Consider the following 21,222-nt stretch of genomic DNA (forward strand, 5'->3'; position numbering starts at 1 on the left):
CCATGGGTTAGGTCAAATGAGGTCAACTGAGGTCAAATGATGTTTTTGCCAATAACTGGCACATAATGACGCTAGAGCTTAAAAATGGTGTCATTGTATTCCTTGTGATTAGTCGAATCGAATGATATGCGATATGATGCAATTTGGTTAATTTTAACTTAATTAATTAATTAAAGTTTACTTAAAATTTAAGAAAAACTTTAAGTACACTTGAGCAAGCTAAAAAGTACACCATTCGACGCGCCTTGACGTGCTGAGCTCACTGGTGCTTTTATTTTTGCTCTCTATCTTAATTAGATCAAACGTTATAAATGAAAAAAACTTTTTACCTGTTTTTAGCGATATTTTTACATTTATACTCCCAAACCCCCCCCCCTAAATATTGACCTAGAGCAACCAAATTTGCACAGGGGCGAGAACACTAAGGGGCCCACCTACCTACCAAATTTGGTGCTTCTAGGTGCCATAGGAGCCAATCGCCAGGGGGGGGGGGGTCGCATCGACCCCCCCTGCCAGGCCGTGTTATGAAAAATGCCCTGCCAGGGCGAGGGTTAAGCATTGAACCACACCACACTACTGAAAAATCTTTGGTAGGTGTTAAACTGAGCTGAGTTGGAGTACCTTTAGAAGTAACCCTATTCTCCCTCCGCCCGGAAGGATTTTATGTCGTATGAGAAATTGATATTGAATGAGGAATTAGAAAAAAAAACTTGAACCATGATCCCGACTCCCTTTTATACCCCTCAGGCCATGTTAGGTCACAACAGGTAACCATCAAACTTCCGATCATAAGTTTTCATAGAGACATGCAGAAACAAATGAAAGCACCTTAAATTTATTCAACTCAAACATATCGAGGGGAAAAGACAGGGGCATGTTTCATACAAGCTACGGCACATACGTTTCACGGACAAATGCACACTTAAGACCGCACATCTAGGTAAGGAATTCTCTCCGAATGCCGTGTGGAGCTGGCTGTATGTGCCTTCGGGTTTGTTCTGGTCTGGCGGGCGCACTCCGCCCGGTGCCCGGCTACGGCGACCGGCCAGCCGGCGCGGCGGGCGGTGGCGGCGGTGGGTCGCCTATTTAGCCGCCGCCCCCGGGCCGTGCCGGACAGTGGTTCACCATGCTCCGGCTCGTGCTGTTGGTGTGCTTCGTCGCCGCCGCCGCGGCGGTGCCAGGTGAGTCGCAGTGGGAGCGGATGTGAGCGCGATAGAGTCTGTATTTTTGTGCATTTTATTTTGTTTCCCTAGGAAAGGTTTCAGTTACGTGCTGTAGGGAACAAAGCAGGTATCACACAGTGACGCCTCAATCGAGAATATGTACAGTCACTGGCGGAACCAGGGGGGAGTCATTTTGGGTAAATGCCCGCCCCCCCCCCCCGCAGCGCCCGAAATCGACTACCAGTTGCAGTTTTTCAAGAATAAAAAGAAAATATAACGGCTTTTATAAGGAAAAGTTTGTTTTCAACTGCACAGCAGTGCGCAATGAATCGAAATCCGATGAGTTTTTTATTTGGAAAACAAGTTTTTTGGGGTATGCCCCCACCTGTAACGTCCAAGACCGCCATAATGGATCCGTAAGTGAATACAGTTTAATAAATCTGAAATATTCCACATTTATCACTTTTAATCAGATAAGCATTCGGACCGGCCCACCCGCTCGGTGGATTACTCGTACTATAAAGGTTCTATTTTCCATAGAAGGCAGCGGTGATCCTTTTATTGATGATGTTTATGAGTGACTTATATAATCAGTCATCAATGATGGGTTGATGGTCAAGTAAGGTCAGTTAAGCTCACATTTTTTTTCGGCCGTTCATTTTTGATAAAAACAAAACATAGAAAAGTGTTAGACAAGGCAACTGATACGCAGCATGCCACATTAGAATTCATAGGTCATGATCTTGAAATGCGTTCAATCCCCATATTTGAGCTTATCAGGTCACAGGAAACACTATCATTGGAAAAATATTGTTAAAGGTAATGGTAATGCAATGGTGATTGACATAGTTATAACAGGGGCAAGGCTATTGTACAAACATGACATGTGATGAATCAGTCATATCAGGACCTTTTCCTATACCAAAGCCGTTTGTAAAAAAGAGGCCAGCCGAGGCTACATTATAGGTACAAAAGGTGCTCCATATTTAACTCGCAATCTATGGCATCATCTGTCACATATTGTCAACGTCAGTCGAACAATGGCAAAGCTTGACCTTCGTTGACTTCAAATGGCATCGCTTTTTGCCTTCGCGAAAAAATTATCACGATGCTTACGGCGGAATCTATTGCGATCCTTTGAATCCGCTTATCACTTGTTGCTGCGTAGGTCACGGAAGACCTTGAAAGCAGTTTCCCTTTCCGTTCGTGTGAAGTCGACTCGGCTCACGTTCGAAACCGTGAAAAAATGATTTGCCAGAAAAAAAATATTCTGCAATGTGAATGAATGACTTGGGTAATGTCGACTTAATCTTGAACGTTACCATAAGCGCATGAAAGACATGTGCAACGCGCGTCGCGCATAGGCAAAACAATTCCAAATTTAGAACGGGCATTAAAAACAGCAACCTAACATTCGTTTAGCATGCTACAAAAAGATAATGAACCGACAATGATGCCCAAAGCTCATGAAAGTCATTACCTGCCTTGAAGACCGAGCCATTCCCCGTCCCCATGAAGACTATTTTTAACCACCCGAGCATTTCATTGGCTGGTCACGCCATTGTCGCCAGACTTTCCTCCTCCCCCACACTTCAACCTCGATTCTACCAAAATAGCCCAGTGGAGCGCGGATATTTTCAACATTCAGCAGCACTTTTACGGGTCAATCACGTTCGAACGGCTGTTTACCTGCAGGACGGTGTTTTCTGTTCCCTAGTCGATCAATCACTTCTGGCCAATTTTGTGTTCAATCAAGTTTTGTTGTCAAAGAACTGGAACCACATTGTTTACTGAGGAACCCTTTGAGCCGTGATAGGTATATTATATTTCATTTTCCATGACAAACCCTTGCAGCCTGCACATTGCTTGGAAAACGTGGACAACATGCTTCAACTCCAACGTTGTCCCGGTTTTAACAAGTCTGTTTTGTTTCGACTCGCTGTGTGCGTGGACATGATGTGTGCGTGCTGGGGCTGGGCTGGCTTTCACGATCGTTACTTCCGGGCCGGCGCGATACCAGGCTCTGCATCCTGTTTTGCACCTAGCTGCACTCGTGCTAGTCGATGGCACGAAACGCTACGGTGTCGCCATTGCCATGGTAACCTCACAACAGACTGCAAACCACTATAGAGTATAGAGTCACCTGGCTCTAGACAATAAAGTTGCCTCAGGGTCAACAGGTAGGCCAGCGTTGAACGTCAATTTCATTACGCCTAAATTGCCGACAATTACTTAGTTTTGGCACTTGCCCGGAACGGTGCTGCCCCACGGTGTTCATTGGCTATTTGCGAGTCGTTATTTGTCATTTGCACACCCCGCTGTGACCCTGACTGGGTGCGGCGCGAGGTCAGCGGTACATGGTTCACAGAGGGGTTCAACCAGCCCCGGTCGGCTGTCATGCGCAGCGAAACGAACAGAGCCCGTGTGTACCCACCACCGGCCATGCAAGTCAGCGCGTCCCTCATAGCCGGAAGCGGGGGTGCGGGTCATGTTTTCCACGGCCGCGACCATATGCGGGAACGGATCCATGCCTGTACCAAACAAGGGTAGTGATGAACTTTGCCTTATCACCTGATGTCCATGGTTCCTGAGGGCGAAAGTTTCGACTGAGTGCTCAGGTCGTTAATGGTCTTTGTGAGAACACTGCTTTACATTTCTGTGCATTTCGGAGGTATTGCTTCAGGCCTGAGGTGACCTAGGTGAGGAGTAGGTGAGCCAAATTTAGATAATTTGAAAAGCAAATAGATAATAGCTACAAAAAAATGAAGCATTCTAGAAAATTGACGAATAGTCCCTTTCAACCGAAATCAGTGCATTTATGTGAGGCTTCACACGGAAATTTTAGAAATCAAAAGAATTGAAATATAATAAAACAGAATACGAAGTTCACATCAATTTGTTTATGATGATAGGACCTGGGACTAGTTTCACAAACATTAGGTATATATTAATGATTTTAACGTCATTACATTTTATGAAAAATCAAGGAACGTGTTCTTACAACAAACATGAATTCGACCACGGCTATTGTGGAATGAGTTAGAATATGACCAATGCACATTTTCTCTCGATCGAAGACACTGCACTGAATGCCGACTGTGTTTATGGTTGCATTTTTAGCTGCAGACTGTGAGCATGAGGCGATGGCATAGGTAATCAACCAACCAGTTTTCCATCTCCAATGCATCCTGTGTTTCTCTAAATGAATGTTGATTTCATTTGTCAAAGGGGCTTCCCACTTCCCAGAGTCTCAATCCGTGTTGAGAGGAGCAAGCTAACATTGACTGGTGCCACAGGCGGCCGATTTCATAAAAGGGTATCATACGCTGGGCGCACTTTTGATTGCAAATTTCGCCCGAATACTTTCATGTAGGATTTAAGGACATAAACATTTGATGTTCTAATTATGATTTAAGTGGAAGATAAAGGTAAATTACAGCCCAAAATAAACGAATACCGACACACAACCTGTGCATAAAACATCCTCCGAGCTGATCAGTGATCGAAGCCACCAAGTACAGGTCTCGCGGGTTTTAACGGCAGGTTTTGCACCTAGAAAATTTTGTACACATCAGGCTATGTCTTCGTCGTCTTAAGCTTTAAAGTGTTGAAGATGCGATCGACTTGTTGGTTCACAAGCCGGCCATGATCGTGAAAAATGGCTTCATCGTAGATCGATTAGTTTCTGAAATATAACCGGAAATGTAAAAGTGCAAAACCTAACGCTTAATCTCGCGAGAGCCGTACCGGGGTCTATCCCGCGCCCCAGTGTCAGTCTGGATTTTCCACGACCTGGTGTGGGGGGTGTTTGAACACCCCCCTTCTAACTCGGCTCCTGGGCCACGTAGCGACACGCGGTAAGCGGCAATCGAAAGAACGTCCAAAATAAGGACGAAAACACTACAGTCATTTTTTGGGTCAGGTCAAAGGTCAGGTCACCAGAGGTCACCAAAGGTAAAATGTTGACTATTTCAACATTTTGGAAACTGCCAACGGCTTTCTCGGGAACCGATAGAGCTACAGCGCCGCGGAAAAGCGCATTCGATAGCCCTTTTACAGAGCTTTCTGAGTAATGTTCTCAGATTTGACCTCAGGTCAACGGTTTAGCCTCCAGAGGGCAAAAACTCCAAAAATAGCCGTTTTTACGAAAATCGGTTTTTCGGCGGTAACTTTTGACTCAAAAGAGACATGACATTAATTTTGCCAGCATCGTGTTCCTCTCATCGAGACGCGTCGAATGAACTATCAGTTGACCTTGAAAGGTCAACTTGAAAATTTGACCTCAGGTCAAGGTCATGACCTGACCGGAAAAGGTCATGTTGCATATCAGTCGATCCGCAACGTCGAGCCGAACACATCTAAGGCGTTTTCAGCGCTCTAGCACGCCTCTATCAGAAGTTATTAGCGAAAAACTGTTAGATTCTGTTCGTGACCTGAGATGACCTCGGGGACATAACGAGGGGTCACAGTTGCCATTTTCCGGTTCAGTGTGTCAATTTTACCTACATCTCGATGTTTGAGAGTGTCTAGAATAGCGTTCGTGCAAAACAGACGCTTTTCAATTTTCTCCCATTGACTTATAGGTAATGGAGAGGCCGCAAAATTGACCTGACCTTAGGTCACCGATATCAAAATTCCGAGATAAACACTTTATAGATACAGTTACCCTCATCAATCGCTGAAAGTTTCAAAGTGATCGGCCACTCGGTGTAGCTATGGCAGACATTGAAACTTTTTATGAGGTGAGGTCACTTAAAGTGACCTGGTGACCTGACCTTGAATGACCTTGGTCTGAAATTTTCACAACATGTGTAGAATTGATGTATGATAAGGTGTACCAAAAACGGCGGCGCTCCGCGCCGCCGTTTTTGAGATATCTTGGAAAAACCGTAGGGGGGGTGTTCAAACACCCCCCACACTTGGGCGCGGTTTAAATGGCGCAACATGCACCTTGGGGTAAAATACTACCAAGCTTTATGAAATCGGCCACAGAACATACAGGATCAAGCCGGCCTCGGCTCGGCCCCCGCCAGTCACGCCGTTTTCGACCTCCCCACTCGCCATGTGTGGGCTGCGCTCTGTGTTCGGTACACAGTGCTGACGCGGCGTGTGTGGTGTATAACCAGCCCCGCCGGGTGCCCATGTAGGTAGCCTGGGGCCCAGCGCCGCCGGTGGACGTTGTCCTTGGCTGTGCTGAGTTGGACCTGCCCGGCCTCTCTGTGCCTCTGTTCGCTCTCTGACAGCCCGGCCGCCCGAGCCGTGACTGTTACCAGGTGGGCCCGATCGGACGCACGCGGACGCCGCCTAAATAGCCTCAGGGCAGAGTAACATCGCGGGGGACCTCTGCACACAGTGATAGCCATCTTGCCACGGAGGCCACGCACTTTGGGATTCAAGGTCGCGCTCCAAACAGAATGCTGAATGAGGCTGCAGTCTGTTTTGCTGTGCTGCTATGTCCAAGGCTCTTCTCGGTGGTTTTTTGCCGGTGCCTGCAGACGATAACAAACTGTAAAGATGTCAGGCACCAGACAGGGAGAGACACTCAGAGGCTTTGCGCTCGGAGTTGAGGCAGGTGTTTTTGGGGTTGCTAAGATGGATCATCGCTAAGCTCTGCAATCTGCATAAGGTCAAATGTTTTGTTCGCTGTCCAGTGGTGCCTGGTCATTCAGAGATCGTCACTTTTGATGCGTTTTCGGCTTCACAGCTCTCGAATCGTGATGGTCACTACTTTTTTGATTATATAATGTTCATTATGTTCAATACATGTGAGGGTCTCGTCAAAACATATCAACTGAAGGTACTGGTCAGCGGTCCCTTGGAGGGATAGAGCCATGACACGGAGCAATGAAAACGTCCTGAATACGTAGTGCTATACATAAATACGAAGCAGAAAATGTGGAAGGTTACCATTTCGAAGACGTTAGTTGAGGTCACCTTGACGTGATGTCATTATTCTGAAGGTGACCTTCCAAGTTCAGATGTAAGTTCATTCGTGGACCACAATGCTGGATAAATCAACATCATGCTGGATTAGTATAAAAGCATATAGGAAAAGAGTGTTCGTTGCTTACAAAAACGTTCATTTCGAATAGTTTGCCTCTCCTATTCTGAAATCAGCATTGTTGACCTTTAGGCCTTATCTGCAAGGACACGTTAGCGAAAAGGATAGAAGAGCTTTAGAGCGCGTATTCCTACAACGCTATAGCTCATTCGATATTCACCGATATGCACCTAAATGTCCAACAAAAAGATCAATCAACATTGATCTACCGTTCGCGATCTCTGATCCAATGAAACATTGTCAGAATAATATCAGCAAATCGTTGAGAGCTATTTCACTATCCGCCTCTTTCTCATTTGTTAGGTTCCTTTTCGTTTCAAAAGATAATCATTTTGTCAAAAATCCACTCACAATACCGACAATTGACCAATATAGGCAGCTAACATCGCCTTTCTTTACCGTTACAGTTGAGAGCGACACAGAGTTCTGCAACGGACAGACCGAGTGTCCTCAGGACTGCGGCTATGTGAGCCGCAACGAGAAGTGCGTGTTCTGCAGGTGCGGGGATAGCCCGCTGGTGCAGCCCCCCGAGCCGGTGCCGCTGCCCGAACCAGGTATGGAGAGGGGTCACCACCTATAAGAGGACAGGCGATGAAGAAGGTATATGTCGCCTTGTAATGGCAGATGATTGCAGAGATGAGAGGAATGACATGCATGCAAAAGAATGAGGTGTGTGTAGTTTTTCCAGCTGGTAACAAGACGTATTAATATAACGTATTTGTTGAATGGTGTAGTTGGCTGCTTAGGACTATGGCTGCATAGTGTGCTTAGGTAGGTACTTTTGGTTGAAGAAGAATAATGGCATATTGCAATTTGCATGTTCGCTGTAAAGGTTTGGCTACACTATACGTTTTCTGCGTGCGTTTTTTTTTGCGAGTTTGCGTGATTTGCGGAATATCGTTCTAGAAAGAAACGACATTACGTTTTAGTTATATGTTTTTCATATAAACTTTTAATTAATATGAACGGTTTTTAACTTTTATATAAATATTAAAGATGTTATATTAATAATAACTTTTTTTCTAGAACGATATCACGCAAAACACGCAAACTCGCAAAAAACGCACGCAGAAAACGCATAGTGTAGCCAGGCCTTAAGTGTACCGACATCACTATTTCATATTCAAATATCTTAGAAACAAACATTTACAATGGAGATTTAGAAAAAAAATAAAGCAGTTCCGTATAACCAATGTGTGAAATCGGTACTAGAGGTGGCAAAAGATGAAAATTTTGGGAACCAGACTCGAACCAGACCCGGCTGGACATTTCTGGAACCAGTCGGACCCGGTCTTAGTTGGAATCGGAACCAGTTGGACCCGTTCCCCAAAAGTCAATTAATACAAACTACTTGTAGGTATCATTAGTTGCATCATGTAAAACAGCCTATTTCCCACTGGGAATACTCATGAGATACTGTGTGCAAAGAAACATTCACTTCATATTTTGCGGTAATGTGTAGTGTGCAAGATGTATAGTTAATGGTAGGACCCGGTTGGACCCGTCAGAAAAGTTCCAGGAACCGGTCTGGACCCATATGGGTCCAGACTGGTTCTTTGGACCGGGTCCTCGGGTCCACATTTTGCCACCTCTAATCGGTACGCATAGTCTTGAATCTAAGATGAACCATGAGCATTATTGTTGGCATCTTTCAGAGCCGCTGTCCTGCCAGCATGGACAGAGCTTCATTGACGAGTGTGACAACGACTGCAAGTGCATTGCGGACGGCAAGTACGGCTGCACCAGGAAACTCTGCAAGCCAGGACAGACGTCCGAAAAGCCCAAGACCTGCAGCGGCGCCGACGGCCTGCCCAAGAGGACTGGACAGCGCGTCTTCTGCCACGAGGGCATCGTCAAAACACAGCCGAGCGGTGGGTGGCGCGTGCTCTAGACTGCTGATAATTTAGGACGAAGTATGATTTTGCCGGTTTGACTTTACCTACGCATCATTTAAACCAGTACCTAACAGCTGCACTATAGTTAACGGTTGCACTATAGTTCATTATGCGAAGTCTCAGTTGCTTTTTCTATATTTTCTGTTACTTCTCTTACATTTTCTCTGATCGTTTATGGCCTATCAAAGTTGCTTTCAGTTTATGCTGAATCGGTTTTGTTTCGGTTTGCTATAATGAATCGGTGAATGTGCCGACAAGATGTGCAGAGTTATATATCGAACTCCACCTAAATAGGCAAGGGCCGCTCCGCAACTCCTGGGGTGTTACGAATTTGACCTCGCCGTGCTGGGAGTTGTTTGAGCACCCCTCGCAGTTTTCCGTTAGTATCTCAAAGCGACGCTGTTTTCTCCTTTGCACAATGCACATCTTATCCGAGCGAATTCACCTAAAACACCTGGCAGCATGGCCGGGAATGTGACATGAATGTGCTGACACATGAACGCGTTGACCGTTGTTGCAGATGCCGATTGTCTGCCGGGTGCTGTATTCAAAGACGCGGAAGACTGCAACACGTGTCGGTGCACCGATAGGGGCGTGGCTGGATGCACTTTCAAGTTGTGCATTACACCAGAACCCAGTAAGCACAAAGCGCTGAATTCGAACTGGCCAAAGACGTTTTCGCCTACAGCCGTGCATGACAAGGTTGTCGACCTAACACGTCATATCATTACTACCAACCCGGTCACAAATAATTGGGATGGGCATTGGACATTCACTGTTCAACAGAATGTAATACACGCGTCGCAAATATAGGTACCTATGTGCGTAGATGCGTTTGATAACAAAATAGAGAGCAAGTAATGTTCGACTATGATTTTGAGCCGCATTTTTACCATTGTGTAACTTTGATTTCTGCTCAAAGTGCATAAAATCAAATAAATTGTCAGTCTGTTCATAACATACCGGCGCTCAGCGCGATATGGTGAATGCTATGAGATGGTGTAATTGTTACAGAGGGACCGACCTGCCAGCACGGACAGAGCTTCATTGACGAGTGTGACAACGACTGCAAGTGCATCGCGGACGGCAAGTACGGCTGCACCAGGAAACTCTGCAGGCCAGGACAGACGTCCGAGAAGCCCAAGACCTGCAGCGGCGCCGACGGCCTGCCCAAGAGGACTGGACAGCGCGTCTTCTGCCACGAGGGCATCGTCAAAACACAGCCGAGCGGTGGGTGGTGCGCGCTCTGGATTTTTTTGTTTTTTTGATAATTTAGGATGAAGTACAGCTTTACAAAGACTACCTCCTAAGCCAGAACGATTAATTACTTCAGCTAATCTCTTATTATGTAGCCTGTAGGTAATAAGAGATTAGCTACGAGTATAAATGAGTAAACATTCTAAACTTCTGCTCTTGCTTTTGCATATTTTTATCTTATATGCCTAGTCGTGATCAAACTTTCGTTCAGTTTATGCTAAATGAATTTTGTTTCGAAAATGAATTTGGATCTGGGTTGGATTGTGGGAGCTCGGAATTTGCGGACACGATCTTGCAGGTTTGTAACAAACTGCACTCAGTCAGAGGTAGGAAGCTTCGCAAGTCCCTATCCAGCAGCTGATGCTGCAGAGGTCCTACAACACCCGGCAGCAGGACTATTAATGTTGACTGTGTATCGTGTCTGCAATATACGCTGATGCACAAATGCGTTGTTACAGATGCCGATTGTCTGCCGGGCTCCGTATTCAAGGACAAGGAAGACTGCAACACTTGCCGGTGCTCCGATGCGGGCGTGGCTGCGTGCACTTTGAAGTTTTGCGTAAAACCACTACCAGGACCCGGTACGTGCACATACATCATCGCTGAAATTGAAATCGAATCGGCGATAGCGGGTATACGTTTCTAGCCTCAGCCGTGCATGACAGAATTGTGGAACTGACGCGTCCTATAACGAATAGCCCGGCCATGATTGTGGGGGTGGGTATTCACTATTTAACCGAACGTAAGTTGCTAGACACTACACAAAACGCACTGATGATAAATTATAAGGAGTACGTACCAGGGTTGTGCTTGACTCATGAGTCGAGTCAGAAATTTGACTCAACTCTGACTCAAATGAGTCAGATTTGAGTCGAGTCGGATAAAATGTTGAGCTGTTGAGTTGAGTCAGAGTTGAGTCGGACAAAAATATTAAGGTGTTGAGTTGAGTCAGAGTTGAGTCAGTAAAATAACTTTTGACATTGAGTTGAGTCAAAAACATTTAGGAACATGAGTCAGCTGACTAAACTTTCTAGAAACAATATATAGTACAAGTTTTTCATTCTCCCCCGCTTAACAACTTATAGGCCTGGCCCTTCTGCCGGATTTTTTCACCCCCCCCCCCCCGCTCAACAACTTTTTTATCTGAGTCAATTTTGATTCAACACACTTGACTCAACAAAAAATTTGAGTCAAGTTTGAGTCAACTCATATTTTCATTGAGCCGCTTGAGTCATGAGTCGAGTCAAGGGAAAAAATCAGCTCCTTGTTTGAGTCAGAGTTGAGTCAGGGCATTCTGAAGTTGAATGATGAGGTGAGTCGGCAAATTTTTTTGAGTCGAGCACAACCCTGGTACGTACTGCTTCTTAATTCTGTTTTAAGTAATGTTTTCTTGAGTCGCATTGTTCGCCATTTTGTAGGATTGAATCCCATGCTCAAAGTGCGTTCAAAATCAACGCTCAGTCGCTTCAGCTTGTCTTCATTCACTAGCGCTTAGGAGAGTTGGTGACAATGCTGGTGTAATTGTTACAGAGGGACCGACCTGCGAGCACGGACAGAGCTTCATTGACGAGTGTGACAACGACTGCAAGTGCATCGCGGACGGCAAGTACGGCTGCACCAGGAAACTCTGCAAGCCAGGACAGACGTCCGAGAAGCCCAAGACCTGCAGCGGCGCCGACGGCCTGCCCAAGAGGACCGGACAGCGCGTCTTCTGCCACGAGGGCATCGTCAAAACACAGCCGAGCGGTGGGTCAGCCGTTTAAACCCGCTCAGCATTGAAGATAGCTGGCAATGCTTTGATGACATTCACATTTTTTACATATAATTATTTTGATGAGGATTTGGCAACCTCTACCCAAAAATAGTTTAAGCAAAACTTTGTTTCTAGACCGTCATGCCTCGTCAACAAGCTGAACAAATTATAGGCATTCTGAGCCGTATCCAAAGTACCCAGAGAAGGCATGCCGATCGCGACAGTTACAGTATGTTGGCTCATGGCTGTCCTTATTGCAATTGAGCTGATTGCTGTTTCAGATGCTAAGTGCCTGCCGGGCTCCGTCTTTAAGGATAAGGAAGACTGCAACACATGCCGCTGTTCCGACTCCGGGGCGGAAGCGTGCACTTTGAAGGCGTGCATTGATCTGAGAACCGGTAAGTCGGTGAAGGTGTTGGGTATAAACTAAATCTCGGCCCGAGAATATTTGCAAACTATAATAATCGACATAACTATAATTTCATGTCGATTGTTGTGAACTTTGTGACCTTATTGTGACCAATGGGTTCGAGAATTCTTTCAGGTCCTGCACTCATCTTTCGTAGAGTAAATTTGATTCCTTCGGTAAATTAACAATCTGAGTGCAATCATTACCAGAAACCGCTGTTGTTATGCAGGCCAAACTGCGAGCAGGATGTGATGCATCAACTCTCCAAATATTTTAATCCGCCTCAGCTGGAGTTGGCTTTCTTACATTCTGCCATGAAGCTGAGGGGAGTGTTTAAATGCCCATCAAAATCACCACTAAGCAAGGTATCCACCATTGTTTGCCGGCAGACTCCAGCTGCTCATACGGGCCAGGCTTCATCGACGAGTGCAACAACGACTGCACCTGCGTCAACAACGAATTCTACGGGTGCACGTTCAAGGCCTGCAAGCCGGGCGAGCGGCCGGAGGTACCGATGCGGTGCACCAGCTCCGACAACCTGCCCTCCCGAGCCGGCGCCGAGGTGGTCTGCGAGGACGGCATCGTCAAGCTGCACGAAAAAAGTACGGATACAGACATTTGTGAAAACTGAAATGATTTGGGCTTATTCTTATGCCCACTGCCTTTGATGGAAGCTTTATTCAAAAGCTGTTTCTCCATCTCCCGACACGCATAAAATATCTACAATTAGTTGGATATTACGAAAATCGGGTACCGTCCACATCTTAATTCAGCATAAGCGATAAGCAAAGCAAAATCTCTCACGCTTTTCCACTCCACAGCCCAAATAGCCGCAATGCTTACCGGCTAAATCATACGCTTTTCAATCAGCATGATTTAGCTGTTCGCAAATGTTCAAGATTGGTTTCACTAGTCCCCACTCACTGAGGGTCCCGTTCCGTCCTCAGAATGCAGATACGGAGACGAGTACATCGACGAGTGTGACAACAACTGCCGCTGCCTGGAGGGCAAGTACGCCTGCACGCGGAAAGAATGCCGCGCGGGGCAGATCAGTATGATGCCCATGTCGTGCAGTGGAACGGCCGACCTGCCGTACAGGGCAAACCGACGCGTCTTCTGCCATGATGGTATCGTCAAGGTGCAGGACAATGGTGAGTTTATGTTTGTGCAGTGAGTAGCATCACTCTCCGAAAGAGTGCGCTCAATTTCTGGAAGAGCTGCTGCAATCCAATACGTCTTACTCTTAAAAAGGATGTGCTGTCAAAAGGCATACAAAACACAAATGGAAACTTTTATTTGTGTCAAGGTTTGAACCTGGGGCTGAGGTCAAATTGGAAACAATATTTCGGGAAACATTTCAATAAACGCTAGACATGGAAGCCAAAAGCAGAATCTCTCACCTCAACATGACATTTTTCGCGAAGCACCGGCATGAGCCGTGATAAGTTTATAAAGTAGTTGCCCGTTTCGCCCTTTATTTAGCCCAATACTTCTGTTTGCAGATGAGACCTGTCTGGCCGGTGCGGTTTTCAACGATGAGTGCAACGAATGTTTCTGCAGTGACACTGGAAAGAGTGGCTGCACTCTGAAAGCTTGCGTCGGCGAGGAGTCGGGTGGGTTCCGCCACCGGAGTCGATATGATTTGCGCGATGCATGTCGATCATTGCGTGTAATAGTGAAAAGAATATCTAGTTAGGTGTCTGAAGGCGAGATATAGCAGCAACACAGCAACAGGCGTAATGATGTTGTGATATCCTCATCGCCTTTCACTGAAGGAAATCCACCGCTATTCGGGGTACTTCTGCGACTGGAAGCTCTTGTGGTGGATGCTGGCGCTGACCGGACCACCGTTATGTCCCGGCAGAGTCGACGGTGACCTGCGAGGACGGCCTGCCAGAGTGTCCCCAAGACTGCGGCCAGTCCTACAACAAGGCCAGGGACTGCTACGACTGCCCCTGCGCCATCGGTAACCCGGGCGACGTCACCGTCATGCCCGGCGAGCCGTGCCCGCCGGGCACGGTACTGACCGAGTCTGGGCCGTTCTTCAGTACCTGCGGACCCTCCACCAGTGAGTGCTCGTGCGCTGTCCGCGCTGTGCTAGGATTAAACCCTTCCGGGACGACTAACTGAGTGGATGGGCTGTCTCTCCCAACGAGATGTTCCCGTCCCAACTGCATTGACTGAGCCGGTACCATGCAGCAGTGCCATGCCATCGATTCAGTCTAAGGTATTTAACTTGAACTGTCAAGTCTCATCCAAAATCCCTGAAATGGTCCTAACTCTGAATAGACCAAGAGGCCTAACCAAAACAAAAACTGAGTTTCATATAGACACTGGACGGTCAGCACTAAAGGTAACAAGAAGCATGGACGAATGTGCTCGATGCGCGATGCATACCACTCATATATTTGCAACATTTTACGATTTTACTTAATGCGCCCTCACGTGCCCATACTCGTTAGGAATTATATGTTTTAGGAAATATTTTACCCGTCTAGCAACGGAGTTTCTTGAACAGCACAGCCACCCTCGACTCACGCCAACACTATTTGTGCTTGCAGAGTGTCCTCACGGCCTGGAATTCATCGACGAGTGCGGCAACGACTGTACTTGCGGCGGTGACGGCTACGGGTGTACGTACAAGGCGTGTCAGCCGGGCCAGACCGGCGCGAAACCCATGACCTGCACGAGCAGCGCTGACCTGCCCGAGAGGAAGGGCAAGCGCGTCTTCTGCCACGACGGCATCGTCAAGCTCCAGAATAAGGGTAAGAAGGCGGACAACGGGACAGGGATTTATAGCATCACTTGGTTGCACGTAATGAAGGATGTTTGGAGATCATTCAAGCTGATTGGGACCCATGATGCACTTCATAAAAAATATCAACATTGCTTTGCATGTTGCGTCATTTTGTGATAATTCTATAACGCGACAAAGGTAGGTACCGCTGTGATCTGAGCTATTCTTGGGCTTAAAAGCAAGTTACCGGACCGATTTTCAACACTTTTCAATACAATTCAATACGAGAAGTTTATCAGCGTGTACCAAGCGTCTACGACTCTGCTATCATAGTTGCCACCAATGTACGTACCTATACCAATTTGTGTGTTCTCCCTCAGAGGATTCCTGCATTCCAAAATCCCTGTTCAAAGAGGACTGCAACAGCTGTTTCTGCGGAGAACAGGGTCAGATGGGCTGCACTCTGAAGGAATGCGCTCCGAAGCAAGGTGAGCTGCCCTTTCTCACGTGTATTTACTGGCAATGCAGTGAGCACTGCTTATAGCCAAATGACACAAAAATCCAAAAACTTTATATTAAAAAACAAAAACTAAATTTAAAATGTTAAAAAACAAAATTTTTGTTTATGTTAAAAAAACTTTATATTCCAATTCACCCAGGTCTTCCAGCATCTTAGGTTTACAAGTGACACCTAGCATTTGTGACGCGTTTTCAGGAGCTTGTGCTCACGGAAAGTCGTTCATCGACGAGTGTGATAACGACTGCGAGTGCGTCAACGGCGAGTTCTACGGCTGCACCAGGAAGGCCTGCAAGCCGGGCCAGACGGCCGAGGAGCCCAAGACCTGCAGCGGCGCCGACGACCTGCCTCAGCGCGCCGGCAGGAGGGTCATGTGCCACGAGGGCATCGTCAAGACCCAGGAGAAAGGTGGGCGCTTGGAATTTATTAGAAATATTTAGCTTAACCCTGGGACATATGTCGTGATATCGTGATACGGGTGCAGTCGAATACTAAGCAATCGCGGGTAGCCATAGCTGCTTTGCTGCAAGTTTGTCACAAAACATTCAATTTCCTGATAGGTAGGGGAGAGTGGGGAAAGATGCCCAGGGTTTTGCTATGTCATATATTATTCGAAAATGACGATGGGAAGGCAAAAACTTGGAGTTTCAACGGAAGCCGACATCATTTTTCTCCAAAAATATCACACTTTCGTGCCTGAAATATTATAACTTTTTTTGCTATTAAGCATTTTCCTGAAGAAGTGAAAGGGGGCATCTTACCCCACAGGGTGGGAAAGACGCCCCCTGACGTTGGGAAAGATGCCCCTGCACTATAAGTGACATAAATGGGCACGTGAATCGCCTGAACGAATCAGTAGTCCCTTTGAGCCTGCAGTAGACACCAAACGTCATCATAAGGGCCCTCAAAAGTAGTCGTAAGGGGCTTCAGAGGTCATCGTTAGGGCCATCATAGTCCAGCGCGGCCAAACAAGCCTCCGTGGTGGCGTTCGGAGACCACTGTGGGGCTCTTATAGGTCTTCATGATGCTTGAGGGCCCTCCAGCCCATCGTGGGGACCTCCGATGCCAGCGCGGCCCGTGGGGCCAACGTAGGAGCCCTCAAAGGATGTCGTGAGGGGCCCTGGAGCCAATAATGGGGCCCACAGAGGCCGTCGTGAGGGCTCTCAGAGTCAGATGCCGCCCAAAAAGTCGCTATGTGGGCCGAGAGACCGGCATGGGGAGCACCCGACCGTACTGGACTCTCAATAGCCCCAGATCGGCTTTTGTCTACATCACAAGTATGTAATAAATGATTTGACGGGCTGTTTGAAGGACAGCCTACGGATTTAGGGGGGCGTCTTTCCCCATTAGGATAGGGGGCATCTTACCCCAAGGTACCGAAGTAACATTAAATCAGTACAATTTGTTAGCCATAAAACTACACCCTGAAACAAACTGTTTAGGACACAGTACACACATTCTAATGTATCACGACTATAGCAAGGGGCGCAAAAATTGTTTACCTTCTTTGATATTTACAATGTTTTGATACCAAAATATTTTTTGAAAGCAGCAAATAAAAAACATGCAATTATCAGCCAGCCGTTGCCCAACTGAGCTTCGCAAATTTTTGTGCAGTTAACAAGGCAGGCTTCCGCTTTACGCTAAGAACATTAATTTCCAGGTCCGATTCTTTGTTTCGCCGCTAGAGGGGATGGGGCGTCTTTCCCACCCTGGGCATCTTACCCCACTCTCCCCTAATGTACTTACCATCGCTACGTCATTTCGGTTACTTGTTTTTTTTTTATACAGAAATCAGTGAACCAGCCACCATGTTGCCATGTTACCTACATATAAGAGTACGACCAAGTTACTTTATAACAATGCTATCATATTTCAGACGCAGAGTGCCTTCCCGGCTCTACTTACAAGGAAGAGTGCAACACGTGCACTTGCGGTGGCGCCTGTACTCTGAAGGCCTGCATCCTGTAATCGCACAGGTAAGAAAGCGGTTAAATTACATTCATAACACAACAGGACAGAAACTACTAACATTACCGGCATATCAGTTAGATTAGGACTATCCTTATCACGGTTAATGACAAATATTGTTATTTAAGAGATTTATTTTACAGTTTAATTAACAATAACCCATGAGATGAATACAGGCTGTGCAGTGAGCAGTTGTATATTCCAGCCAGCCTTCCTTTGCACGCACGTAGCTTAAGATTCTTAGCTTTTAAAACGCATCAATGGCAAATAACACATCGTAACATAACTCTACATAACATAGCACATAACTACATAACATAGCAGGTATAGCAACACCTCTGTTCTCGTTCCAGTGTCGGCCAGCCGCCCCTCCGGTGATGGCGAACGAAGACAGCCTCGGGCTGGAGCTGCCCAGCGCTCACCAGTTCTCACCAGTGAGAGCTCACCGTTTGCCACCAGACGCAGCTGCTCACCGAATGAAAAGCCGTTCGCGGTGGCATTACCCCTTGGCGAGCACTCTCACTGACAGTCGAATTTAGATGTTTTAGGGCAGCATCAGCACGTGCAGCGGTGCGGCCTTAGACCGGTAGCGTGCAAGGTGTTTTGATGTCTTATTCACTAGTGGTGTCTCTGAACACTCACATGTGGCCATCTGAAGAAATGTGGTGCACGTCAGTAAAGAAAGTGTCATGTGCCTGTTCGACTGAATGGTGTAACGCCCTGTAGAACTGTTTGCTGTCCATGTCCCGTGATATGTGAATGGCATTTATTTGGCAATATACTTCTCAATAACGAGTATGCGTGCGAGTGTTCCACATTAATCAGAGGACTGATAAATGCGCTTAAATATCCCTTCTTTTGACGATAGAATCGGCAAAGGTACACGCACACCTCTTCGATCTCGTCAGAAAAACTGTTTTGGCTAATGGAGTCGCTCGTAAAGAGAAGACAGGAAAAGTTCCGTCACCCACTTTTTATTGGGTACCGAATACCCGACCAGAAACATGATACATTACAGATGCGTTATAGTTATATTGTTATAATCGATACTGTATTGATATAAATATGCATAATAATAGATAGTAGACATACGTGATGTACGCATAGCTGAGGAGAGGGCGGCGAGGGGTACCGTCGACTCGTCCTCACGGAGTTACGAAGTGCGATGAGTTCGTCCTCCCGGAGTCACGGAGTGAGATGAGTTCCTACTGAGAACGCTCACTGTTTGCTCATAAAAACTACATGCCTCGAGGTTTGATTCAATATCGTATTAGACAATGTATTGAAATACATTGGTGTAGGTTTTCCCTTCCATACGGGACAAATGCAATTTCACATTGGTCTGCGCAAGAATAACAAAGAGACATCAAATGACCTTCATTTGACTTAGATTTTCCCACCTTGCTTCACGCTGCATCAAACTAACTGCCTCCCTCCCCCCCGTATCGGTACCGCTTGATTTGTGGTGTGCGTCGAACCATGTAGGTAAGTGCCTTGCAATGGCAACAACTAAAAATAGTCGTTTCATGCAAATGTTTTTCGGTAATAACTTTCGACTCAAGAGAGCCACATAACTTTTGCCAGCATCGTGTTCCTCTCATAGAGACGCGTCGAGTGAACTATAAGTTGACCTTGAACGGTCATTTTGAAAATTTGACCTCAAGTCAAGGTCATGACCTGACCGAAACGGTCATGCTGCATATCAGTCGATCTGTATCGTCGAGCTGATGACATCTGGCGTGTTTTCACCGCTCTAGCACGTCTATATCAAAAGTTATTGTAAAAACCGATGGCGACCTTTCGTGACCTGACATGACCTCAGGGGCACACAGAGGGGTCACGGGTGCAATTTTCGATTCAGTGTGTCATTTTAAAGGGACACTCCCACCTTAACACTAGTTTTGAGTTGAGATAGCCAAATTGGTGGCCATGGCCTGCAAATACCGGTTTGGGCACTCACAACATCGACAAATGCTTTAATTCGGAGATATGGAATTTCAAACTTGCAGTTTTCGGATTCTAAGGGGCTAGTGCATTGGTATGCCCCCTTAGAATTTGTGACGTCAGCGGAGATCTAACGATTTTTAGATCTTTTACTAAAACGTTTGGTAGCACGCGGTGGTATATGCTGCTTTGCGCGCAACAAATGCCGCACTTTCAAATAAAGTCGCTAGGAACAGCGGAGATCCCAAAAAGTAAACAAAAGTAAAAGTCTAATATCTTGAAAACCGGTGAATATTTTTCGATGAAATTTGGTAGATATTCGTTTTCGCTCTTTCTGAACCGAGCGACATCACTTTCGTGCCAATTCATTAACTTTTTTGAAGGTGGGAGGGTCCCTTTAACCCTATTCCTGGCGGACTCCGCCGGGACAAGAAACTGGCGGGGGGGGCCGATTCGGCCCCCCCCCCCTGAGATCTCGAGAACGAAGCAAGATAGCGACAAGCGGTAAACGGCATCGGATACGCATGGACAAGGTCTACAATTTTTACAAAGGTCATTTTCAGGTCAGGTCAAAGATGACGTCACAGGGGTCGAAAAAGTCAAAATGGCGGCGCTAGATATGGAGAGAGTTTTTCTCGACTAACTTTCGAATTAGTCAAGATAGGAACAAACTAAGGGCATCATCGTGATCCTCTCGTCAATCCGCATCGAATGATATATATGTTGACCTCGAAAGGTCAAGGTCAAAGGTTGACCTTAGGTCACGTGACCTCGAGGTCATCATGTATATCATTCGATGCGTCTTGACGAGCTGAACACAATGAGACCATCCACGCGTCTGTATCTTGTTCCTGTACGGAGTTATTGGCCAAAAACCTTTGGTGACCTTTGATGACGTCACATGACCTCACAGCTGCCCAACAGCAAAACAGACCTCAAGGTAGTGAAGGTTGATCGTATATGAAGTCATGTATGGTATATGGGGCCATTCCGACCCGTTTTAGTGGTAAAAACAGGGAGTTGATTTTTCCCCCATTGACTTACAATGGGGAGGTCGCGAAATTGACCTGACCTTAGGTCACCGATATCAAAATTCCGAGATATACAAATTGCACATACTGGTACCCTAACTAAAGCCTGAAGAGAAGAAATTGATCGGTCAAAAACTCTAGCTCTGGCGTGATTGCAAACTTTTCTGAGGTAGGGTCACCAAACCGCCTCTGGTGACCTGACCTGAGGTCAGATCAACTCAAAATTTTCAGACATGTTGCGTAGAAGCCTTATAGGAAAAGTCAGAAAATTTGAGCTTCCTAGCTCAACGCGTTTGGGAGAAATAACCAAAAAACCTCAGGGGGGGCTCCTGAGGCCCCCCCGCCAGGAATAGAGTTAACCTATAAACCCATGTTTGAGAGTGTTTAGAACGACATCCGTCCAAAACAGGCGCATTTCAATATTCTACCATTGCCTAAAATGGGGAGGTCACAAAATGGACCTGGCCTTAGGTCACAGATATCC

General features: G+C 46.5%; 1 protein-coding gene across 3 annotated transcripts; it reads left to right on the plus strand.

Moving 5' to 3' along the window:
• Positions 1 to 826: 826 nt before the first annotated feature.
• Positions 827 to 18,559, plus strand: LOC122380393 (kielin/chordin-like protein). 3 transcript variants are annotated; one of them, XM_043363538.1, is made up of 17 exons: positions 827 to 1,181; positions 7,632 to 7,778; positions 8,880 to 9,095; positions 9,640 to 9,756; positions 10,134 to 10,349; positions 10,835 to 10,957; positions 11,907 to 12,122; positions 12,411 to 12,527; positions 12,928 to 13,140; positions 13,486 to 13,689; positions 14,041 to 14,151; positions 14,403 to 14,606; positions 15,100 to 15,303; positions 15,656 to 15,763; positions 15,991 to 16,200; positions 17,672 to 17,771; positions 18,117 to 18,559. In XM_043363538.1, the coding sequence occupies exons 1-16, from the start codon at positions 1,127 to 1,129 to the stop codon at positions 17,761 to 17,763; spliced, it is 2,553 nt and encodes an 850-aa protein (XP_043219473.1). In that variant the 5' UTR covers positions 827 to 1,126; the 3' UTR covers positions 17,764 to 17,771; positions 18,117 to 18,559. The 3 variants fall into 3 exon arrangements, with proteins under 3 accessions (XP_043219473.1, XP_043219476.1, XP_043219475.1); XM_043363541.1 differs by lacking the exons at positions 10,134 to 10,349; positions 10,835 to 10,957 and having other exon boundaries at positions 1,040 to 1,181; XM_043363540.1 differs by lacking the exons at positions 9,640 to 9,756; positions 10,134 to 10,349 and having other exon boundaries at positions 1,040 to 1,181.
• The last annotated feature ends 2,663 nt before the right edge of the window (positions 18,560 to 21,222 follow it).

The sequence above is a fragment of the Amphibalanus amphitrite genome, unplaced genomic scaffold (assembly GCF_019059575.1).
Source record: "Amphibalanus amphitrite isolate SeventyFive unplaced genomic scaffold, NRLGWU_Aamphi_draft 000097F_arrow, whole genome shotgun sequence".
Taxonomy (NCBI): Eukaryota; Metazoa; Arthropoda; class Thecostraca; order Balanomorpha; family Balanidae; genus Amphibalanus; species Amphibalanus amphitrite.

What these genes read in the sequence shown, in the direction of transcription:
- LOC122380393 (XM_043363538.1), top strand. Translation starts at nt 1,127, where the DNA reads ATGCTCCGGCTCGTGCTGTTGGTGTGCTTCGTCGCCGCCGCCGCGGCG. An exon ending in GGTGCCGCTGCCCGAACCAG is followed by an intron (nt 7,779 to 8,879) that starts GTATGGAGAGGG and finishes GGCATCTTTCAG; the next exon opens with AGCCGCTGTCCTGCCAGCAT. An exon ending in CGTCAAGACCCAGGAGAAAG is followed by an intron (nt 16,201 to 17,671) that starts GTGGGCGCTTGG and finishes ATCATATTTCAG; the next exon opens with ACGCAGAGTGCCTTCCCGGC.